The following is a 22,176-nucleotide window of genomic DNA, read 5'->3' on the forward strand; positions in this document are numbered from 1 at the left end:
ACAAGCCTAAAAGCATGATGGGAAACGACTTGCTGACGACACAGCCTATTGCTCATTGGTTTAAACAACCTTGATGTAATGTTCTCTTTTAAAAATTCCGATTTTAAAACTCTGATCTCATGTTTTTATGTGTATAAATTATGTGTTAGTATTCCCAAACTCTCTGACAGTGTGATCCAGAGCCATAGAGAGAAAGAGTTGCGACACTCTTTGATGTCGCCGCTATGGCTGTCACGTGGTTCATGTAAGCCCCAATAAGTTCCAAAACATACGCTGGCTGTCATGTTCTTCTATGGGACAGACAGCAGCGATTGCATTATTGAACGGTAAATATAAAATAAAACACACACCCAAGTAATTTTTCAGCTGTTATTGCATTATTGCATTTTGTTAATGTCAGTTTTGCATTTGGAGATAAGTTTTAGGCTATATTTTTGGAGGGAAAAGCTTAGTGTTCATGTTCGCATGGGTAGTAGCACTGGCTTTAGCGGCTCTAACTTAACTTTTCCATATCATTCATCTGATGATAGACGTCTCATGATATTTATTTTAGCACAACTGGGCTGTATTAGGCTATTGATTCCCGTGATTTTGTTTATAAATTTTGATTCAGCCATTAGCCTACCTTGTACCTTCGTGATCACGCAAAGAGGTCTGCCGTGGCGGTCCGTTCAGAAATCGCTTAGAAGCTAGCTCACTTCTTCTGATGAAAGTGGCCACCCCCAGACCACAACGTGAAACATTATCATGTTAAGAGAATATTATTTTAAGATTAAGCCATACACATTATCAAAACTATAACAGATTAAAAACGAATGTAAGCATGGCTGATACAAATGAAGGTTTTCAAATAAAATATTTTTTATTAAACAATGACAGACAACAAAAATGTGTGCTTGTGTGAGTGTGTGTGAACAAGAAAAACAAAAACCAGGGGCAGGTGATGAAACAGACAGGACTGGTGATGGCCATAACAATCCTAGAGGTCCAGCATTGTTCTCACAAGCCGCTTCACTCAAGACAATAAAACATAATGAAAAGTTAGTATATCCCAAAAAAAAATAATTAAATAAAAGTTGCTATAAAGGTGGCAGCGATTCATCACCGAACTCTTAGCTGACGAAGTCGCGCTAGCTAACTAGCTAGCAGGCAGTGATTGAAAATTGGTTGAAACAACCGACATAAAATATAAATAATTACGCTGTGCATGTACAAATGAAGACCAGTATAAGCATCGCAAAGGGCCTCTGAAACAATATAGACAGTTGACAATTCAAAAGAGGTCGATATTTCAGCAACTTAACTCTGGAACAACTCGACGCGCAGCAATGTAAGTGAATGGTGTCCAACGCCCAAATGACAATGTTTGGAACTATTCCGATCTTCATATCCCGGAAGTAGGCGGTTAAAAGCGCCGCCATTTTTTACAACGGAGGTCTATGGGAGTGTCGCAACTCTTTCTCTCTATGGCTCTGGTGTGATCTATGGGTTATTTGATTGTTGTCATAGGCCTATTTACAGTGGTGGAGGAAGTAGGCTACTGAATCTCAGTACTTAAGTAAAAGTACAAATAACCAGAGACATATTTACTTTAGTAAAAGTAAAAGTACCACAATGAAAACCCTACTATAATAAACGATATTCGCTTAAATACTGATACAGGCAAACTATCAGTGCTGGTACTACTCGACCTCAGTGCTGCATTTGACACTGTCGATCATAACATACTTCTTGACAGGCTGGAAAGCTGGGTGGGGCTTTCTGGGATAGTCCTAAAATGGTTCAGGTCATACTTAGATGGGAGAGGTTATTATGTGAGTATAGGAGATCATAAGTCTGAGTGGACATCCATGACATGCGGAGTCCCTCAAGGCTCGATTCTTGCGCCACTCCTGTTCAACATGTATATGCTCCCAATGAGCCAAATAATGAGAAAGAACCAGATCTCCTACCACAGCTATGCAGACGACACACAGATCTACTTAGCCCTATCGCCTAACGATTACAGCCCCATTGACTCCCTGTGCCAATGCATCGATGAAGTCAACAGTTGGATGTGTCAAAACTTTCTTCAGTTAAACAAAGACAAAACTGAAGTCATTGCGTTTGGAAACAAAGATGAAGTTCTCAAGGTGAACGCATACCTTCACTCTAGGGGTCAAACAACTAAAAATCAAGTCAGGAATCTTGGTGTGACACTAGAGTCAGACCTTAGTTTCAGTAGTCATGTCAAAGCAATAACTAAATCAGTATACTATCATCTGAAAAATATTGCAAGAATTAGATACTTTGTTTCCAGACAAGACTTAGAGAAACTTGTGCATGCTTTCATCACCAGCAGGGTGGATTATTGTAATGGACTCCTCACTGGCCTTCCTCATACAGAACGCTGAGCAGAACCAGATGAACACATCACACCAGTCCTCAGGTCTTTACACTGGCTCCCAGTTAAATTTATGATAAGATCCCCTTAGATGTAATGTGCCCCTGGGCAAGTGACCAGTTGCCCTAATGGTTAATCCGGCCCTGCCTTCACCTGCCATGTCTATCGGCTCGGTTTCGGGTTATAGCCTACTTTCCGCGACTGCGCAACCGGGTTAGGCTATAGGTTGCCAGGTTGAGGTGGCAAACGGGTTGAAATTGTATATGGTGTGTGGATTGTGTGAATATAATGCATTTAGTTTGGGCCATGCAAATTACGGGAGTTTCCCGGGAGAAATAACAAACCGGGAGGGGTCCGGGAAATAGGGCTAAAAAACGGGAGAAACCCGGGAAAAACTGGAGTGTTGACGGGTATGAACGATAGACCAATAATCGGTGAGTTGAAAAGCTGTATTAAATACTGTGCATGAGAGTTTTAAACCACTGAATTCTTTAAACCTGTTGTCCTTGTCCAGGTGTTCTCGCGCAGGACGTGTTTAACGCGACGCCTCAGAGAAACGCGTATATCGCGGCGTCGTACGTCAAGTTCCTGGAGTCCGCGGGCGCGCGCGTGATTCCGGTGATGTTGAGTTTTTGATTGATTGATTACTTTATTATTCCCATGGGGAAATTGGGAATCAATATTATCCCCATGGGGAACCAACAATGTACATAAACATAAAAAATGTGGCTTTTATTCTTGGTATATAAAATAACATTGCAACTAGGGCTGCATGATTTGGGGAAAATGTCATATTGCGATTATTGAGGTCAATATTGCGATATAATAAACAAATGGTTTCATGAGTCAGCTTGCTTGGTTCTCAGGGAAATTGCACAGATTAGTGATAATGTGGAAATGTTTTTTTTACTAAATTAAATAATGACATCTTTGCATTACTGCAAACTTGTTACTGTCTCAAATAGTACAATAGGATAAAATAAATAGAATAATAAATAAGAACATATGTATGTTAATGAAAATAAGATTTTGAACATTCTGTCGAGATAAACGGACATTAAGCATGATGTAACATATGCTTTATAAACTCATCTGTGGATCATTTTTGGTGTAAGTGTGTGCAATGTCCCTGAGAACCAAGCAAGTTGACTCATGAAACCATGTGTTTATTATATCGCAATATTGACCTCAATAATCGCAATACGACATTTTCCCCAAATCGTGCAGCCCTAGTCCGCAATCGCATACTTCCCTAAAATCAAAAGGCAAAATCAGTGTGTATGAATTCACAGTACTCATAAAAACCTACTAGTGAGATTCTGAAGTGTGTGTATGATGGACACTTTACTATCCCATGAGGCCACGGGAGGGCATTTATAAATGACAGTGAAGTCACATGATTATGACAACATAACAAATGTAGTATATATTCATAATATATTTCATAAAAACATACTTTTTAAATGATTACTCAAGAGAGTGTGTGATTTGGGACGCAGCCAGTGTTGTTCAGATCGTTTGCTGCACATTAGAAGGTAATTTCATTTGCGTTTTGTAAATTTCATTCATATTATATTTCATAAAAACATACTTTTAATAATTAGAAGGTTATTTCATTTGCGTTTTGGTCGTAACCTGCACTAATGGCGACTGTATTGTATTAGGCTATACTCTGATCAGTTACTGAATCAGCACTGAAGCGTTCTCATGTAGTTTATTTAATGTTCTGTAGGATCAATAGGACTGAGGATGAGTACAAGAGGCTGTTTAAATCCATAAATGGGTGAGTAAATCTGTTATACTGTAAATCTGTGTTAAAGACGTGATTACAGTGAGGAATCGGTGACTCTCTCCAGGGTTCATACAGCGTGCTTAAAGGGACACAGTGGAGAAATTGTGTTTTTGTCAAACAGCGACCCCTAGAGTCGCTGTGGAATACTTGCACTGTCGTAAATACCCCTCCACCCCCCACCCTCCACCCTGTACACCGGTACCTGCGTCGGGCATGGAACAGGCACACAGACTCCGAAGACATGATTATTGCAATTTATCTAGTTTGCAAATTGTGCTCGTTTATTTACAACCTCTACGTTAGGCTTATTTATGTCCTGGGCCCGTATTCATAAAGAATCTTAATGCAAAGAGTAGCTCCTAGTGACAAAATTCTAAGAAAATTCTTAGAAATGTGGGCGTTTACTCTTAAAATTAAAGAAGAAGTCCTAGTAAAGAAAAAAGTAATTCAGGAAGTAATTCATCTTATCCCTTAAAAGAGGTTTTAAGGTTAAAATTGTTAGGAGCACTGACGAGGACTTTTAAGAGGCTTAAGAGTTTCTTTAGCAGAGGAGAAAATGGCAGAAAGACGAAGAGGGAGAAGAAATGTGTTGCAGACAGTGGATAACAGTGAGTTAATAAGACGCTATAGATTAGATCGTGCAGGGATCATGTTTGAGACTGATCTTTTTAGAGACACGCTAATATCTCCGACACAGCGCAGAAATGCCATAGCGCCAGAAATGAAAGTAATCACTACATTACGATATTTGGCAACTGGGAAAATTCCATGTTTGATACATTAAAACCAACATTCAAACCACCACTTAAATAGACATGCCAGCAATCAGTGTAACTGGAAAGAGTGGAACAATTTTTATCATTCTAAGCAATCAAATACCTTATAGGAAATTAACAGCATGGAAAATAAAAAAAGGATTTATATACACATATATAATGTGTGTGTGTGTGAGAGAGAACGATCAAATAGGAAAAATTACACATGTAAGTTCAAAGTGAAGGCTTAGAATAGACCCTATACTTAAAATCACTTTTTTTTTTTCTTCTTGGACAACCAACCAATCACAGTCATCAAAAGATAGTGTCATACATAGCAACGGGGTCAACCCCCAGAATTGAGTTCTTTTTTTTTTCATTTTATTGAACATAACAGCAAATACAGTTTAATCTACAATAACAATAGAATTATAAACAGTAGTTCAACAAAAAAAGTAAAAAACAACAACAAAAAAACATAATAATAATAATAATAATACATGAAAAAAAAAAAAAGATGGATCCAGGGGTAACATATAAATTAATATAAATTCAATAGAGATAGAAATGCCTCGAGTCCCTTTTTGTTTTCATTATAAAAAAGCATAAATATTATACTTTGTGCACAATGTAAGTGACTTTAAAGCTTTAGCATTGTTGGAAGAAGAGATAGTACCCAAATAACATTTCACGTCATTGCAAAAAATACTAAAAAGTGGTTTGATAGACAAAAATTTACACTTGTGTACAAAAAATTTGGCTAGAAAAATAAATAGATTTACAAGAAAATACTTGTCTTTTAGATTTTTGTCAGAGTTAAACCAAGACATCCTTAAACCCCAAAGAAAAATTGACTAATAAAGAAGCACGTACAAATAGACAAAATTTCTTCCAAAAAGTAGCTAAATGAACACACTCCCAAAAAAGGGTGAGGTACAGACTCTCTTCCACTCCAGAAGGAGCATCGGGGATCCAACTCAGGAAACATTTTTTTGATAAAAAAGATTAACTGGGTAAAATCGATGTAACAACTTGAATGATACCTCTTTAACCTTATTAGTGATTAAATATTTATTGGATAGAGACCACACTTTCTTCCAAGGAATATCATTAAAACAATTACTCCAATATGATATTATAGAGGGGACAGTAATAATATCATTCTGAAAAAGTTGTCTAATCTTTCTATTCCTAAGAGAGGCACTAGATAAAAAACAGATCTTCCCTATTGCCGTCTCACAAGGATGTATCCAAGAGGTAGAAGAGAGTAAAGAATCACCTGAGCTTTTCAAAAGTGCAATAAATTGAGTTCTCCTTTTGGCACGCGCATTGCTAGAATAAAGACACGCATGACGTCACGAACGCGGAAACGAGCTGGAACTGTCCGTCTGTCACGTGAGGTCTCGCGAGGTCACGTGAGGTCTAGCGAGGAAGTGCGACATTTCTCAGGTAAATAAAACATGATCCACTTCTTCTACCTCGCGTGTCTTCTCGCATTTACCGATTCCGTGTTTTCTAAACGTTTCGGAGCACCAATAAAAACCAACGATAGACCAATAATCGGTGAGTTGAAAAGCTGTATTAAATACTGTGCATGAGAGTTTTAAACTTAAACTTTAAACCTGTTGTCCTTGTCCAGGTGTTCTCGCGCAGGACGTGTTTAACGCGACGCCTCAGAGAAACGCGTATATCGCGGCGTCGTACGTCAAGTTCCTGGAGTCCGCGGGCGCGCGCGTGATTCCGGTGATGTGAGTTTTTGATTGATTGATTGATTGATTGATTACTTTATTATTCCCATGGTGGGGAACCAACAATGTACATAAACATAAAAACATGATTATGTTTTTATGTTTATAACCTTTTTATGCTTGCTTCAGGGAAATTGCACAGATTAGTGATAATGCGGAAATGTGTGTTTCTCAACTCAAACTAGCAACGACAACTAAATGCAGTGTTTTCGAATTAAAATAACATTTTTTACAAAATTAAATAATGACATCTTTGCATTACTGCAAACTTGTTATTGTCTCAATAGTACCAGGGCTCGAGACTAACGGCGTCCTATCGTCCTCCTGGGGACGATAGAAAATGTGTTTAGGACGAACAGAAATATTCTCCAGGACGCCTACAGGACGAAAGACATTTTTGTATGTGTGTTCATTTATTACTAGCCTATTAGGGTAACTTGCTTAGAAAATGGCAAAATTAACCGACCAAGGGCTGACTACAACGGAGCGCGTCTTCTCATGCTGTTACTATAGTTACTGGCCGGCTACTCACCCGGAGACTCGTTTCGCGGTACATCTATCACATGGCTTATTTTCACAGACGAAAACGAGACGATAACTAAATAAAAACTAGTTTTGAATGACAAAAACTATGACGAAAATCTATTGACATTTTCGTCAACGAATAAAAACTAGACAAAAATGTTAGATCGTGACGATTTGGGAAGCGATCCAGTCTGATGTCCTGCGTTTGTGGCAGATGCGCACATTTGTACTGTGACGTGCCGATCTACCCAGCGGCACACGGGTTGACATGCGCTGCTTGTCTCGAGTCATATAACGTTAAAAAATGTAAACGTCTGGGAGAATGAGTAGAGCAGACATATAGATCTGAATAAGAGTGAGAACGCAAAAAAAGAGCTCTATTCGGTACGGTTTTCTGCGCGCGCACCCGACCCGAAGCGTGCAGCCATGCGCAGACACCTATACAGCGCGCGAGGACTGAATTGAGCTCTCTTTCGTGTCTGAATGGACAAATACACACAACATTATGTCGAAATGTCCGTTTTGAAGAGTATTCACGTAAACTATGTTGGTTATGTCTTAAACAGTTTTGAGTGTATCGGATGTGCATCAGCGCACGTCATTGGACATGATTGTCTTAAAGTGACAGTGCGTAATAAACCTAATGCGTCTGTGTCCTTAATATTGATCAAGCAACAAAAGAAAAAGAGAAAAGCATTCACTGCTCGTTAATAGCTTTAATAAGGATTCATTATATTTAATTCATACAAATAAATATGTCTGCTGCTTGAAAGAATAAAGAATGATGATATTTTTAAGATATGTTGTCACCAGTATTTATTTATTTTTTTAATCCAACCAACTCAAAAACGTTTTGAGCTGTATGTATTTTTCTCTTCATTTTCGTATATGTAAAAAAAGAAAAAGGAAAAAAAAGGATTTGTTCTGCATGAATACAAAAAAGAATTTTTTATTAAATCTGTTTTTTACCTGTTTACAGATAACTACTTTGAATGGAGCTAAATAAATATAATAATATATATCATAAACATTTTAATGGTGTTTTTATTATGTGACTAACAACAACTAACAACTATAGATGATAATAACAAAGTACAGAAATAACATGTTTATTTTGGGACGGTTGACATTCACTTTAGGACGGTTCAAATAGTTTTTCAGGACGGAGGTGAAAAAAGTTAGTCTGGAGCCCTGAATAGTACAATAGTATAAAATAAATAGAATAATAAAAATCGTTGCTAGTTTGAGTTGAGAAACACACATTTCCACATTATCACTAATCTGTGCAATTTCCCTGAGAACCAAGCAAGCCGACTCATGAAACCATTTGTTTATTATATCGCAATATTGACCTTTCGCAATATTGACGAATATGACTTTTTCCCCAAATCGTGCGGCCCTAGTCCGAATCGCATACTTAGTACTATATATAGGCAAAAAACAGTGTGTGACAAAATCAGTGTGTGTGAATTCACAGTACTCATAAAAAACCTACTAGTGAGATTCTGAAGTGTGTGTATGATGGACACTTTACTATCCCATGAGGCCACGGGAAGGCATTTATAAATGACAGTGAAGTCACATGATTATGACAACATAACAAATGTAGTATGTATTCATAATATATTTCATAAAAACATACTTTTTTAAATGATTACTCAAGAGAGTGTGTGATTTGGGACGCAGCCAGTGTTGTTCAGATCGTTTGCTGCACATTAGAAGGTTATTTCATTTGCGTTTTGGTCGTAACCTGCACTAATGGCGACTGTATTGTATTAGGCTATACTCTGATCAGTTACTGAATCAGCACTGAAGCGTTCTCATGTAGTTTATTTAATGTTCTGTAGGATCAATAGGACTGAGGATGAGTACAAGAGGCTGTTTAAATCCATAAATGGGTGAGTAAATCTGTTATACTGTAAATCTGTGTTAAAGACGTGATTACAGTGAGGAATCGGTGACTCTCTCCAGGGTTCATACAGCGTGCTTAAAGTTCTTGAATTTGAGTTTTTCCTGGAAAACCCTTGAAAACAGCCATATTTACAAAAAAGGTTCTTGAAAAGTGCTTGACTTATTTCAATACAATATATATGAATTTTTTTTTTTTTTTTTTTAAACACAAATACAATCTTTTCAGGCAATATTAACACTGATAAACCCCCATCAGACGTGTTTTTGAGACCAAGTACGCCAACATTATAATATAAAATATTATTTATTGAACAATAATAGCCATTATAAACTTTGTATTTAATATATATTATAAAATATGTTGCATGTTGTATTTTGGATACCTTATTATGTAATTTGAGTTTAAAAATTCCTAAAGATATTGTTTTATAAGTGCGATCTCTGATTGAGGTCCTTGAAAACCCCAAAAGTAGTGCTTGAAAAGTCCTGGAATTTCTTTTTACAGTTTCTGTACGAACCCTGTCTCTCTTTCTCAATTCAATTCAATTCAATTCAATTCAATTCAATTCAATTCAGATGAGCTTTATTGGCATGAAATAGCACAATATTGGCAAAGCAATAGACATACAAACATATGGAAAAATAAAAGGGGAAAAAAACATTTCCATATTAAACATAAATATATCACAATTAAAGTATATTTCCTCTGTCTCTAGAGTCCTGTTCCCTGGAGGCGGAGTCAGTTTAAAATCATCCGGATATTCCAAAACCGCCTCCATTTTCTACAGACTCGCTCTCGAGGTGTGTGTCAGTTTTGCACTCTGTATATGCAATACAAAATGTTGTGGTATTTTAATTTTTCATTGCAGTATCTAGGGATGCACAATATATCGGCCGAAAATATAGTTTTACATTTATAATAAAAAAAGTTGATAAATAATCATTATTTCTGAGACACTTCAGATGCGCACTGTTCAACATGATGGTTTTGAAAAAGGAAAATACAGTAAAGTGCAACGTCTGCAAGTCTGTCATATCGGCTGCATAAAATCATAATGAGAACATTATAATTGTGTGTTTGAGACATGGATTTTAATGGTGAGACTTTTGTTTTTGTAATCAGGCTTTAAAAAATTATACAAAAACTTTGAATTAGATTTCTCAGACAGTATATCGGTTATCGGCTTTCAAATGTAAAGTATTATCGGTTATCGGTATTGGCCAAAATTTTAATATCGGTGCATCACTATCTCTGTGTGTTAACAGGCCAATTCAAAGGGGGATTATTTCCCAGTATGGGGAACCTGTCTAGGGTTCGAGATGCTCACACTGCTAACCAGCGGCAGGTCGCTCCTGTCCCACACAAACACTGAAGGAGTCGCTCTGCCCCTGAACTTCACTGACGGTAAGAAGAACACTGGATAAAGTTATATAATGGTTAATGTTTATTATCAGTTTACTTCCAGTGATACATTTCACAGAAATGGATTACTTGCTTGTTACTCAATGACGTACTGTGAAGTTCCCTTTCGAGAACGGTTCACTCGTATTGCGTCTGCTAGACACTATGGGAAAACTCCTTTTCTTGAGAATATTGAAGCCTTTATTTAAAACGCAGTGGAGCTGCACAGCCAGCACAGTGCAGAGCTGTATAGCGTGCTGATTGGCTGGGCTGCGGGAACCTATTGCGAATCGTTGAGGTTGCGCGAACCAATCAGGGCGCTTCCCGCCTTGCGCATGCCGAAACCCTCCAAAGTGGCCGTGGCTGCTGACTATATAAGCGGCCCATTTCGCCATAGGAATCAGATTTAATCTCCTTCAGCAACGGCTCACCTCTTAGATGATTTTCAGCAGATGAGTGCCATGAACGGCGGGGTCAGAGGATGAATAAGCTTTCAGAGACGAGTGAGCCCACACCGGCCCCGTCCCAGCGTGGCTCACTCTCTCCAGAGAGAGACATTTCTCCGGTGTTATTCACCAAAAGGACCAGCACCCCTCCCTTGAAGTGGCTGGCCTCGTTTCCTTCGGTGGATCGGAGGAGGATAACGACGACAGCCTGTCATTGGCAGCGTCCGAAGGCGAGGATTGGTCGGGCTCAACCATTGACCCCGCCCCCCCGTCTCAGTCCAGCAGAAGTGGCGCTGAGCTTATCCGCGTGATCGCCAGGGCCGTCGAGGAGCTCAGCCTCGATTGGTCTTCACCAGAAGAGCCAACTAGAAGCCGCCTCGATGAGTGGTTTCTGCCGGGGAGCCAACAGGCCCCTTGCCAGCGGCCAGCGCCGTTCTTCCCTGAAGTACATGATGAAATGACTACCCTACTCGGCCCACCTACGCACTTCAGCCTCTGCAGCGCTCTCAACCCTTGTTGGCGCCGAGGAAAAGGGGTATGAAGAACTGCCCCCCCTAGAGGAAGCAGTGGCCGCACATCTCTGCCCGCCCACCGCCATCGGATGGAGGTCTAAAGTGACGCATCCATCTAAGCCATGCAGGACCACTTCAGCTGTCACCGGCCGAGCCTACAGTTCCGCTGGTCAAGCTGCCTCAGCCCTGCACACTATGGCGGTCCTCCAAGTGTTCCAGTCAAAACTCTTCCGCTCCTTGGACGATTCTGGACCGGACCCCACGGCATTCAAGGATCTGCGCAGCGCCACAGGGTAAACCACGGCTGTATCAAAGCCCTGGCCCCTTGGAAAGACACCAGCTGGTACCAGTCTGGTGTTTGCATGGGTCTAGTCTCGAGGAGGAAGGTGATTTTGACGAACGCCTGTAACCTAGGTTGGGGGGCTCTGTACGAGGGCAGGCCAACCTCTGGCCTCTGGTCGAGCTCGGAGAAGCGCCTACATATCAACTGCCTCGAAATGAGAGCAGTCTTTCTAGCCCTAAAAACCTTCCTCCCGAACAGCGCATGTACTGGGCATACTGAACCAGGGTGCAGATATGCTATCTCGAGACAATGTTCCCCTCGAGGAATGGTCTCTCCACCCTCAAACAGTTCTTCTGATCTGGAGTGTCTTCGGGAGGGCAGAGGTCGACCTCTTCGCCTCAGAAGACAACTCTCACTGCAACATTCTTTTCAAAGAACAGGGATGCGCTGGCCCACGAATGGCCCAGCTGTCCTCTTTACGCATTCCCTCTGGTCTCGATGCTCCCTCAGATCATCGAACGGATCAGGGAGAACAAGTGTGCAGTCCTCCTAATAGCCCCTCTCTGGCGGACCCAAACATGGTTCCCCGAGTTGATGCAGCTGCTAGAGACAGCTCCCTGGCCTATACCGCTGAGGAAGGACCTCCTCATGCAGGCGAACAGGACAGTCTGGCACCCCCGTCCCGACTTGTGAGCCCTCCATGTATGGCCCCTCAATGGGTATCCGGGGACCTCCCCGAAAGCGCTAGGGCTCCGTCAACGAGACATCTCTACGCCCTTAAGTGGTCAGTGTTCACCGGCTGGTGTGCAGCTCAGAGCCTAGACCCCTACTCGTGTGAAGTACCACTCGTACTTACATTTCTTCAAGAGCTGTTGGACGCGGGCCGTACCCCCTCCACATTAAAAGTATACGTGGCGGCCATAGCAGCCTTCCATGCTCCTGTGGCCAGCCAATCCTTGGGAAGGATAGACCTGATCGTGTGCTTCCTCAAAGGGGCCAAGAGGCTTAACCAGCCTCGACCTCCCTCTATACCCGCCTTGGACCAATCTACGGTCCTCAGGGCCCTTAAGGGACCCCCTTCCGAGCCGCTTCAGTTGGCTGACTTAAAGCCTCTTTCGCTCAAGACCGCACTCTTGCTAGCCCTATCATCGGTCAAGCGAGTGGGTGATATACAAGTGCTCTCCATGAACAGTTCTGCAGGCACGAGTCCCTTCCCCTGAAGGGTCCAAACCTCTAGGTATCCCTTTGTGGGCTTCGACATTGGTCCGGTTCCCGTTGGATTTTGACTTTTAGTTCTACTATAAGCCTCGGGCTTCACAGCCCTAGACGGTAGTTCAGAGCGAAGTCATCAGCTAATAGCACGGCGTTTTGAAATGGGTTCCCATAGCGTCTAGCAGACGAAACACGAGTGAACCGTTCTCGAAAGGGTTACTGACGTAACCTCGGTTCCCTGAGAGTAACGGGAACGAGTATTGCATAGACGGCCGTGCTATTAAGCTCCACGTTCAGGTGCTGTCGCTTCAGTCGATCTAACCTGATTCCTATGACGAAATGGGCCGCTTATATAGTCAGCAGCCACGGCCATTTTGGCGGGTTTTGGCACGCACGAGGCGGGAAGCGCCTGATAGGTTTCAGGGATCAGTTCCCGCAGCCCAGCCAATCAGCACGCTATACAGCTCTGCACTGTGCTGGCTGTGCAGCTGCACTGCGTTTTAAAATAAAGGCTTCAATATTCTTGAGAAAAGGAGTTTTCCCATAGCGTAAGCTAGCCTTACGCAATACTCGTTCCCGTTACTCTCAGGGAACCGAGGTTACGTCAGTACCATGGTATGGTACCGCTGCAGTGCGGCTAGTATTAATTACTCAGAAAAGTGATGAATATTTTTTGTTTCCAAATAAGTGAGCTTATTAAGTCTTGATGTTATCATCATGATAAGTACTGGTTTCATCCGATGCGGTTTAGATGTGAGAGACGGTCGACTGTTCAAAGAGTTTCCAGAGGAGCTTCTGAAATCTCTGGCAACCGAACGGCTCACAGTAAACTCTCATAAGTGGAGTATTACGACTGGGGTAACAATCATCACTCTTTCACCATTCAGCTGATAACCCTTCATCTCTGGCTTCTGATTAAAGGTGCAGTGTGTAATATTCAGGAGGATCTGTTGACAGAAATGCAAGATTATATACATAACTGTGTTTTCAGTGGTGTATAAACCCCTTATTTAATGAACCGTTATGTTTTTATTAGCTTAGAATGAGGCTTTTCTCTCTACACACACCGCGGGTCCGCTTACATCCACATGTTTCTACGGTGGCCCTGAGTGGACAAACGCGTTTCCTCACTATGTTGTTCTTTGTGCAAAGAAGCGAGCTAAAGTCAGCGAATAAAACACTGACACAATGATGAACAAGTAACAATAATATTCGCACTTACACACTGCAACTTTACGTTTATAAACTGAAGATTAAATGTTATCAAAAAAAAAATATATATAATAAGTGTTAATTATGTATGTAAGATTTTATGTTAAAAACACAGTTTATTGTTCAGTGACTACTATTAGATTCATGGGTTTGTCTCTCCCATATAGTGTAAACATTGAGCCTCCCGTTTAAATCACCATTTACAAATCATTAGACTAACTCCTGTATAAAATCTAGTGATCATGGCATTTATTTTGGCTTATATGGAGCAGTTTGATAGCCTATTCGTTGGATAGCTGACTAGCCTATTTATGCTATTGGCTGCTAGCTAGCTAGCTAAATGAAGTAGACTGCGATCTATCTAATTTGTTTGTCTATTGCATCTTCAAGGTAAGAAATTGTGTAACACAAAAGATGCAATAGACAAACAAAAAAAAACAAAAAACAGCCTTGATATCTGCGCTTTAAAAGCCATCTCAAACATCATTTTCCTTTAACCCAAAAATATCAATAACAAATTTTTGGCCAAAAATGAAGTTACTGCCTTTTGCCTTTGTAGGGCAGAGATGTGTTCTGACTACTTTTTGTATGTTGTATAATTGTATCTCTGTAGTGAATGTTGTCCTCTGCCTGTTGGACATTAACAGAAAGGCAGTCATAACTAAAATATTACTATAGTATTATATTTTAGTTCGATAATGTTTAATTTAATATTTAGTATTTTTAGGGGATTTTATGGTACTAAATTATATTTTCGCTGTATTTATAATCCGTTTATTCACTTTTTGAGCATAGACCTGAAAATTAAATTTTTAACTTAAACTGTGGTAAATCTTGAACGCTTTAAAGCACAGACTGAAGTTTGATCTCTTTTCATAGACGACTCTTGTATTGCTGAAGTGAAAGAAGTTTTAAAAAGTGAACGTAAAAAAAGTTACAGAATTATACGTTTATTGTTATGAAAAATGCAAAAATACCATTTAAAATTTTTATATGAAATATACATTTTCAAAAATATGTTTTACTCTAAAACTGTGAGAAAATCAAAGCCATGAATCTTAACAAGTTGCATTCAAAATTTGAGGTTGATATCTCAGTAAATGATCTTTCAGTGAGATGTTGTTCGGCTGCAGTACCAAACGCTTCCACTAGAGGAAACTCGTCTCATTCATTTCCAATGCGCTCATTTCTGACCGTGAGGAGCACAAGTGTGACTATTGTTTACAGACCATTTAACCTGTTCGAATCATGTCCATGAGTGTTGTTTTGTGTTCACATAACAAGTGCCAAAACCTTTTTTTCGGCTTACACATTTACCCAAATAAAACCTGACCTGGTAAAATTTTTCTGTCAAAAATGACTGAAGAGCCCCTCATTTAACTGTGTATGAACAGCGCCCCCTACTGTATAACAGTGATAAACATGAATTGCTGGAAAAGTCAGTCAATGTCGGGAAAGAGTTGTACAAAACAAAGACATCTTTATAGACATATCTCACGTAATGAATACCTGTTCAATTCAAACTATTTTTTTATTTTTGCTGGATGAAGTGAAATGTTTGTTTCAGAACTTCAAGAAGAGTGATAAACTAAAGAGCTTCTACAGGGTTTTGAGCACAAACTCAGACGGACAGAACGAGTTCGTGTCCACAATGGAAGGTGAGTGAAATAATAATAATAATCAGAGATATATTCTTCTCTTCACCAGTCAAAAGTTTGGGATCGGTTCGATTTTGAATCTTTTTAAAAGAAGTCTATGAAAGTAAAATAATGACAAAAGTTTCTGAAACAAAAAAGCTACTTGCACCTGCTTGTATTTTAATGGGCTGAAATTCAACAAATTGTATATTTAAGCTGTGAATATTTCAATTCAAAATATTTCACACACGTTTTCATTATTAAAAATTCAATAAGAGGGGGGCGCTAGAGGGACCTCGCCGATGATGGCCGCATAGTCTGTTAGCTCCGAGCCAGTTCCCTTTTTTTCTAAGTTATCTTTCAGCCAACTCGACGCAAACTTGAAGTCTATCGCTCTTACATTAAACATCAATGTCCGAGATTAAAGAATCACAAGATTTTCCGCTCTTCGCGCCCTCTCGGCCTTCCAGAGCTGCAAAGAAAAAACAGGCTGAGGCGGAGGAGGCCTCGTCAGATCAATCTGACGCCATGCTGACAGAAATTCACTCGTTGGGAGCCAGCCTGGGCAATATCGATGGCAGACTGAGTGCAATCGACAGCCGCTTGGACAATATTTCTACATCAGTTGTCGCAATACAGGAATCCCTTTCTAATTTAACCGGTAGAGTGGCGTCGAACGAGTCACGACTAACCGAGGCAGAAGCAAGAATTTCCGCCGCTGAAGATGGCATGCTAACGCAGGAGAGAAGAATCACGTCTCGGGACAAAGAACTATCATTACTTCGAGCCAAAATAGACGACTTGGAGAACCGAGGCAGGCGGAAAAATCTGAGGATAGTCGGCCTCCCTGAGAAAGCCGAAGGATCTGACCCTATCGCGCAATATCTAACAAGGATGTTGCCGAAATGGCTGGACCTTACTCCTGAAACACGCTTTGAGATTGAAAGAGCTCACAGGTCTCTTGGCCCGGTGCCGGGAGCAAACCATGCTCCACGAAGTGTTTTGGTGCGTTTCTTACGTTATGTGGACAAGGAGTTGATACTGCAAGCAGCGCGGAAAAAACGGAACATCAGCCATGAAGGGATTCAACTGCGATTCTTCCAAGACGTATCCGCCGAGGTGCTAAAGAAACGCCGGGAGTTCGACGATGTCAGAAAAAAACTGTCTGCTTGTGACATGTTCAGAGGCTTTGCTTATCCTGCCAAACTTCATTGCCTCCACGGAACTCGGATACATCTGTTTTCCTCCCCAGCCGAAGTCATGGAGTTTATGAAAACATTGGAAGATAAGTAATGCCAGAAGGGTACAATAGAGACAAGTATATCAAACTGAAAGTTGTTGGTTCTTTTATAGACTTTTGTTTATGGTGTTGACTTTTAACAATAATCTGAGGACAATTTATTTGGAAAATGGATACGTGGCCAGGATATAGATAATTTTATTATCTTTTTATTTTTTCTTCTCTCTTTTCTTCTTTTTGTTTTTTATATTATAATCATTGTGAAAGAAAAGAGATATATATATATATATATTTTTTTTTTTTTTTTGTGGAGCAATCGCTGGTCAAACGTCGAATCCTCAGATATTGGGTTTATGAGAAGGGAACTGGTCTGTAGCGCTTGCGCGCCCCCTATGGGTATAACTCTGTATTACTACTTGGCATGGGCTGTTACTATCTTATGCTCGGTGCCGGTCGGGTACAGTAACCTAAGTTTTGTCTCTCGGGGTGTGCCTCGTCGTTTGGGGACGAGGCCGGAGGGCAGGGGGAGGGGGTTTTGGGTTCAATATGTTATGTTTCGTGTTCCAAAATACAAAAATCTTTCTCGTCGGTTTTATATATGTCTTAGGTTTGATGCAGTCTTGAACTTACAGCTTTTTTTGTTTTTACTTTTCTCTGTTTCATGACTACGTACAATACGACCAGGGTTATTACATGGAACGTTAAAGGGCTGGGACATGTGATTAAGAGGAAAAAAATATTAACCTATCTGAAAAAACAAAGAACTACTATCGCTATGCTACAAGAGACTCATTTATCTGATTCAGAACACTTAAAATTAAAACGGGATTGGGTTGGACAGATATTCTTCTCATCGTGTAAAGCAAACACCAGGAAGAGAGGTACAATTATTTTAATCAGTAGGCATTTCCCTTTAATTCTAGAACATCAGATTAACGACCCAGATGGAAGATATGTGTTAATTACAGGCACAGTATATGGGCAACCTATCACTATACTTAATGTTTACGCTCCAAACGAGGATTCCCTGAATTTATATCTAAAGTTATACTTTTGTTTAATCAGTACTGCAAGGGCTTGGGACTGTGTGCTGGTGACTTTAACTGCGTCATGGATCAAAAAATGGATAAATCCACTTCAGAAACACTCACCCACCCTATAGCATCCCTGGTCCTCAAGGAACTTTGTAACGAGTCTGGAATCTCTGATGTTTGGAGAGAATTTAATGGGGGAAGTAAAGAATACACTTTTTACTCTAATCCTCATGGCTCGTATTCTAGATTAGATTACATTTTGATCCCCATTCAATATCTTCATGCAGTATCTGCATGCCAGATTGGCTCAATTGTTTTGTCCGATCATGCTCCAGTCTACATAGACATGACGCTAAACGTACACAGGACCACAAGGGTCTGGAGATTTAATTCTTCCATGTTGAATGATCTATTGTTTTGTGATTCAATTCGGGAAGGGCTAAAAAATTATTGGACAGATAATGAAAATTCGCCAGTATCATCGGCAACTATTTGGGATGCTGCTAAAGCTACAATTAGAGGCCATATCATATCTTATACCTCTGCATACAAACGAATTTGGTCTAGAAAAAGGCAGGAGTTAGAAAAGGAAGTAAAGAGACTGGAATGTTTACATAGTACAGCCCCTACTCAAACAAACTGGGCTCAGCTATGTCGAGCCAGAGCGGAACTTAATCTGGACCACACAAACCACATTAAAAAACTTTTTTTTTTTTCAAAACAAACGTACCATGAATACGCAAATAAACCTAATAGAATATTGGCCCATCTAATTAAAAAAACACAGAATGAGAGAACAATTAAATCAATGAAGACTCCAGATGCGTCAATTACATATGATGCTGCTTCAATTAACAAATTATTTAGAAACTTTTACGAAACATTATATAAATCACAAGTTACTGCGGGGCAATCTGATATTACTGAATTCTTAGATAGAATTCCTCTTTCAACTATTTCTGATAAAGATAGGACATTTTTAGATTCACCTTTGTCACCAGAAGAAGTTTTTAGCGCAATCCATTCTATGCCGTCAAATAAATCTCCAGGCCCGGACGGGTTCCCTTGTGAATTTTATAAAAAATTCTGGCCAGAACTTTCTCCAATTTTAATACCCGCCCTCCAAAATGCATTAGATCGCGGAGTGGCTCCTGAGTCATGGAAAACAGCATCTATTTGTTTAATCCCTAAAAAAGACAAAGATCTTCAAGACTGTGCCTCTTATAGACCAATAAGTCTCCTGAATACCGATTACAAAATACTTGCCAAAATACTTGCTCGCAGACTTGAAACTGTGTTACCACAGGTTATTAAGCCAGACCAGACAGGATTCATAAAATCACGTTTTGGCACAGACAACATTCGTCGACTTTTAAATGTTATAAATTCAATACAAGCACGTAAAACTCCATCCCTTATTATTTCCCTTGACGCAGAAAAAGCCTTCGACCGAGTCGAATGGAAGTTTCTGTTTGCCACCCTTAAGAGATTTAATCTAGGTCCCAAATTCATTGACCTGATAAAATTGCTTTATGCTAGCCCTCAAGCTACTGTGACTACGAATGGCCTAACCTCAAAACCTTTTGACATAGAAAGAGGTACAAGACAGGGGTGCCCTCTCTCACCCCTGCTCTTTGCCCTTGTAATTGAACCACTAGCTGAATCTATAAGGCAATGCCAACATCTTTTTGGAATAACTGTAGGGGACGAAGAACATCGGATTTCTTTATATGCAGACGATGTGCTGCTGTATATTTCTGAAGCAGATAGGTCAATCCCAGCGATATTAAAATGTATTTCAGATTATAGTATTTTATCCGGATATAAAATTAACCTGTCAAAATCTATGGCACTCTCTTTCCATATCCCTAATATACTTGATCTTTCATCCCTTTCACCCTTTAAAATTACTTCTGTTGGTTTTAAATATCTTGGCATATTTATTACACCAATACTTAAGGATTTATTTAAAGAAAATTATGCCCCTCTTTTTGAAGTTATTAAAAAAGACCTTAACATTTGGAGGACACTTCCTATTTCTTTTTTGGGTAGGATTAATGTGATTAGAATGAATATTCTCCCTAAATTTTTATATTTATTTCAATCGCTTCCTTGTTACTTACCTAATACTTTTTTTAAAGATATCAATAAGCACTTTTCTAAATTTATATGGAACCATAAAATGCCCAGAATTAACCTTAATAAATTAATGAAACCAAAAGAAATGGGAGGAGTCGCTTTACCAAATTTACGCCTTTACTTTTGGTCAGCACAGGTGAAACATATGGTTAGCTGGTACAGCGAAAGGACAGACTCTAAATGGTTCAATATGAAGGCAACAGCCTGTGCTCCTCTCCCAATAAAATTCTTGCCTTTTATTATAAATATTAAAAAACTTGAATGCGTTTCAACAAATTTCATCATCTCAAACACTCTTTTGACTTGGGGAGACATAAAAAAGTATTTTAAAATTCCAGCTAATATCACTTTGTTTTCGCCTATTGCTTTTAATCCTGATTTCCCTGTATCTTTACAAAATATTGGCCTTTCAGATTGGTCTAAATAAGGGATTTTAAAGTTATCGTGCCTCTTTACAGGCAGTACACTAAAATCTTTCCAAGAAATTTCCAACCAGTATAACATACCGCAATCCAATTTTTTTAAATACCTTCAGCTGCGTCATTTCATAAAATCCTTGTTTGATAAGGGTAAATTGAGATTTGAACTTGCTGCCATAGAGCAAATTGTAACGAGCAGTTTTTCCAAGGGGTTAATATCCAAAATATACAAAGCTCTATCTTACTCATGTACATCTTCTTTCGAGAGTTTAAAGAATGTGTGGGAAAAAGATTTAGGTCACGAAATTGAAGATACAGATTGGTCTGAAATATGTAACAATTTGTACTCTAAATGTACTTCATTGGGTATTCATGAACTCAATTATAAATTCATTAACAGAGTTTATCTCACACCTTTACGTCTGAAAAAGATTTACAAAAACTCCTCTGATCTTTGTTTTAACTGTAAAAAATGCAAAGGAACATTCCTTCACTGTTTTTGGTATTGCGACAAAATCATTTCTTTTTGGAAGAAAGTACATAATTTTCTACAAAGGCTCTTTAAGTTGAAATTGTGTTTTTCTCTGGAATTTTATTTATTATATGGAGGAGTAGAGAATGCGTTGGACTTCCACACCAAACACTTGTTTCTAATTTTGGTTTATCTGGCAAAGAAATGCATACTTTTATTGTGGTCATCTCCTCAGGTACCATCCTCTAAAATGTGGTTGTCTCAAGCATGTACATTATTTCCTCTCGAGAAACTCACCTATGATATACATCAAAAGTCTGATGATTTTTGGCTGTTATGGACACCTTTTTGGTGCTACATTAATAATTTCACTTGACTCTCTATTTTATGGCGCATATTTAGTCCCTAGCCCGATTATGTCAATTTGTTTACTTGTTTGTATATTTCCCATTATTTCTTACTGTATAGCTGAGACTGTATTTGTATGTGCATGTGTATTAAAATAACCGACGATTAATAAAAAAAATAATAATAATAAATAAAAAATTCAATAATCCATATTCACCTTTCAGATTTCACTTCCAAAATGTTCATTCTGTTTAAAAATACAACCTATAATATTCAACAGGCTATTTTTGCTCCATTTTAATTCGCTTCCATAAATTCAGTGGTTCAAATTCGACAGAAAATTCAACATTTGACACCCGGGACGGCAGGAATATCAGTGGATTACCGATTGATCATCTCCATCTGTTACTCCTCCTCACCAGCAGGGGGCGCAAGTGCCTGTTGATGAAGAACACTATAGAGCAACGGCTCATCAAGGCTGCATTTATTTGATTAAAAAATCAACAACAAAAAAACAATTTAAAATAAATGTTTTCTATGTGAATATATAGTAAAGTCAGAAAATGTCTAATAAGGGGAGAACGTCCACTCTCAGCAAACTTCCGGCTTCTGAACTGGCTGCAGTTCCACTCTGGCTCCACATGAGGGCGCTCACAGGACGAGTGCAGAATGAATGGAGGTCTATGGCGCTATACCCCTCAAAATC

At 39.4% G+C, this 22,176-nt stretch overlaps 1 protein-coding gene and 1 long non-coding RNA gene across 2 annotated transcripts in view; both read left to right on the forward strand.

Moving 5' to 3' along the window:
- The first annotated feature begins 2,798 nt into the window (after positions 1-2,798).
- LOC311079380 lies at positions 2,799-4,147 on the forward strand. Its single transcript, XR_014605401.1, has 3 exons — positions 2,799-2,817; positions 2,898-3,006; positions 4,116-4,147. It is a non-coding gene; the product is annotated as an uncharacterized lncRNA (long non-coding RNA).
- Positions 4,148-6,321: 2,174 nt separating this feature from the next.
- The window catches only part of ggh (gamma-glutamyl hydrolase (conjugase, folylpolygammaglutamyl hydrolase)), a 28,537-nt gene continuing 12,682 nt past the window's right edge, over positions 6,322-22,176 (forward strand). Inside the window, exons 1-7 of the mRNA XM_084108753.1 lie at positions 6,322-6,493; positions 6,570-6,678; positions 9,051-9,101; positions 9,831-9,915; positions 10,381-10,519; positions 13,721-13,827; positions 15,749-15,839. Of these exons, the coding sequence (XP_083964879.1) occupies positions 6,391-6,493; positions 6,570-6,678; positions 9,051-9,101; positions 9,831-9,915; positions 10,381-10,519; positions 13,721-13,827; positions 15,749-15,839 (685 nt within the window). The 5' untranslated portion in view covers positions 6,322-6,390. The remainder of the gene's footprint in view (positions 6,494-6,569; positions 6,679-9,050; positions 9,102-9,830; positions 9,916-10,380; positions 10,520-13,720; positions 13,828-15,748; positions 15,840-22,176) is intronic.

The sequence above is a fragment of the Abramis brama genome, assembly GCF_963993115.1.
Source record: "Abramis brama genome assembly, chromosome: 3".
Lineage (NCBI taxonomy): Eukaryota > Metazoa > Chordata > Actinopteri > Cypriniformes > Leuciscidae > Abramis > Abramis brama.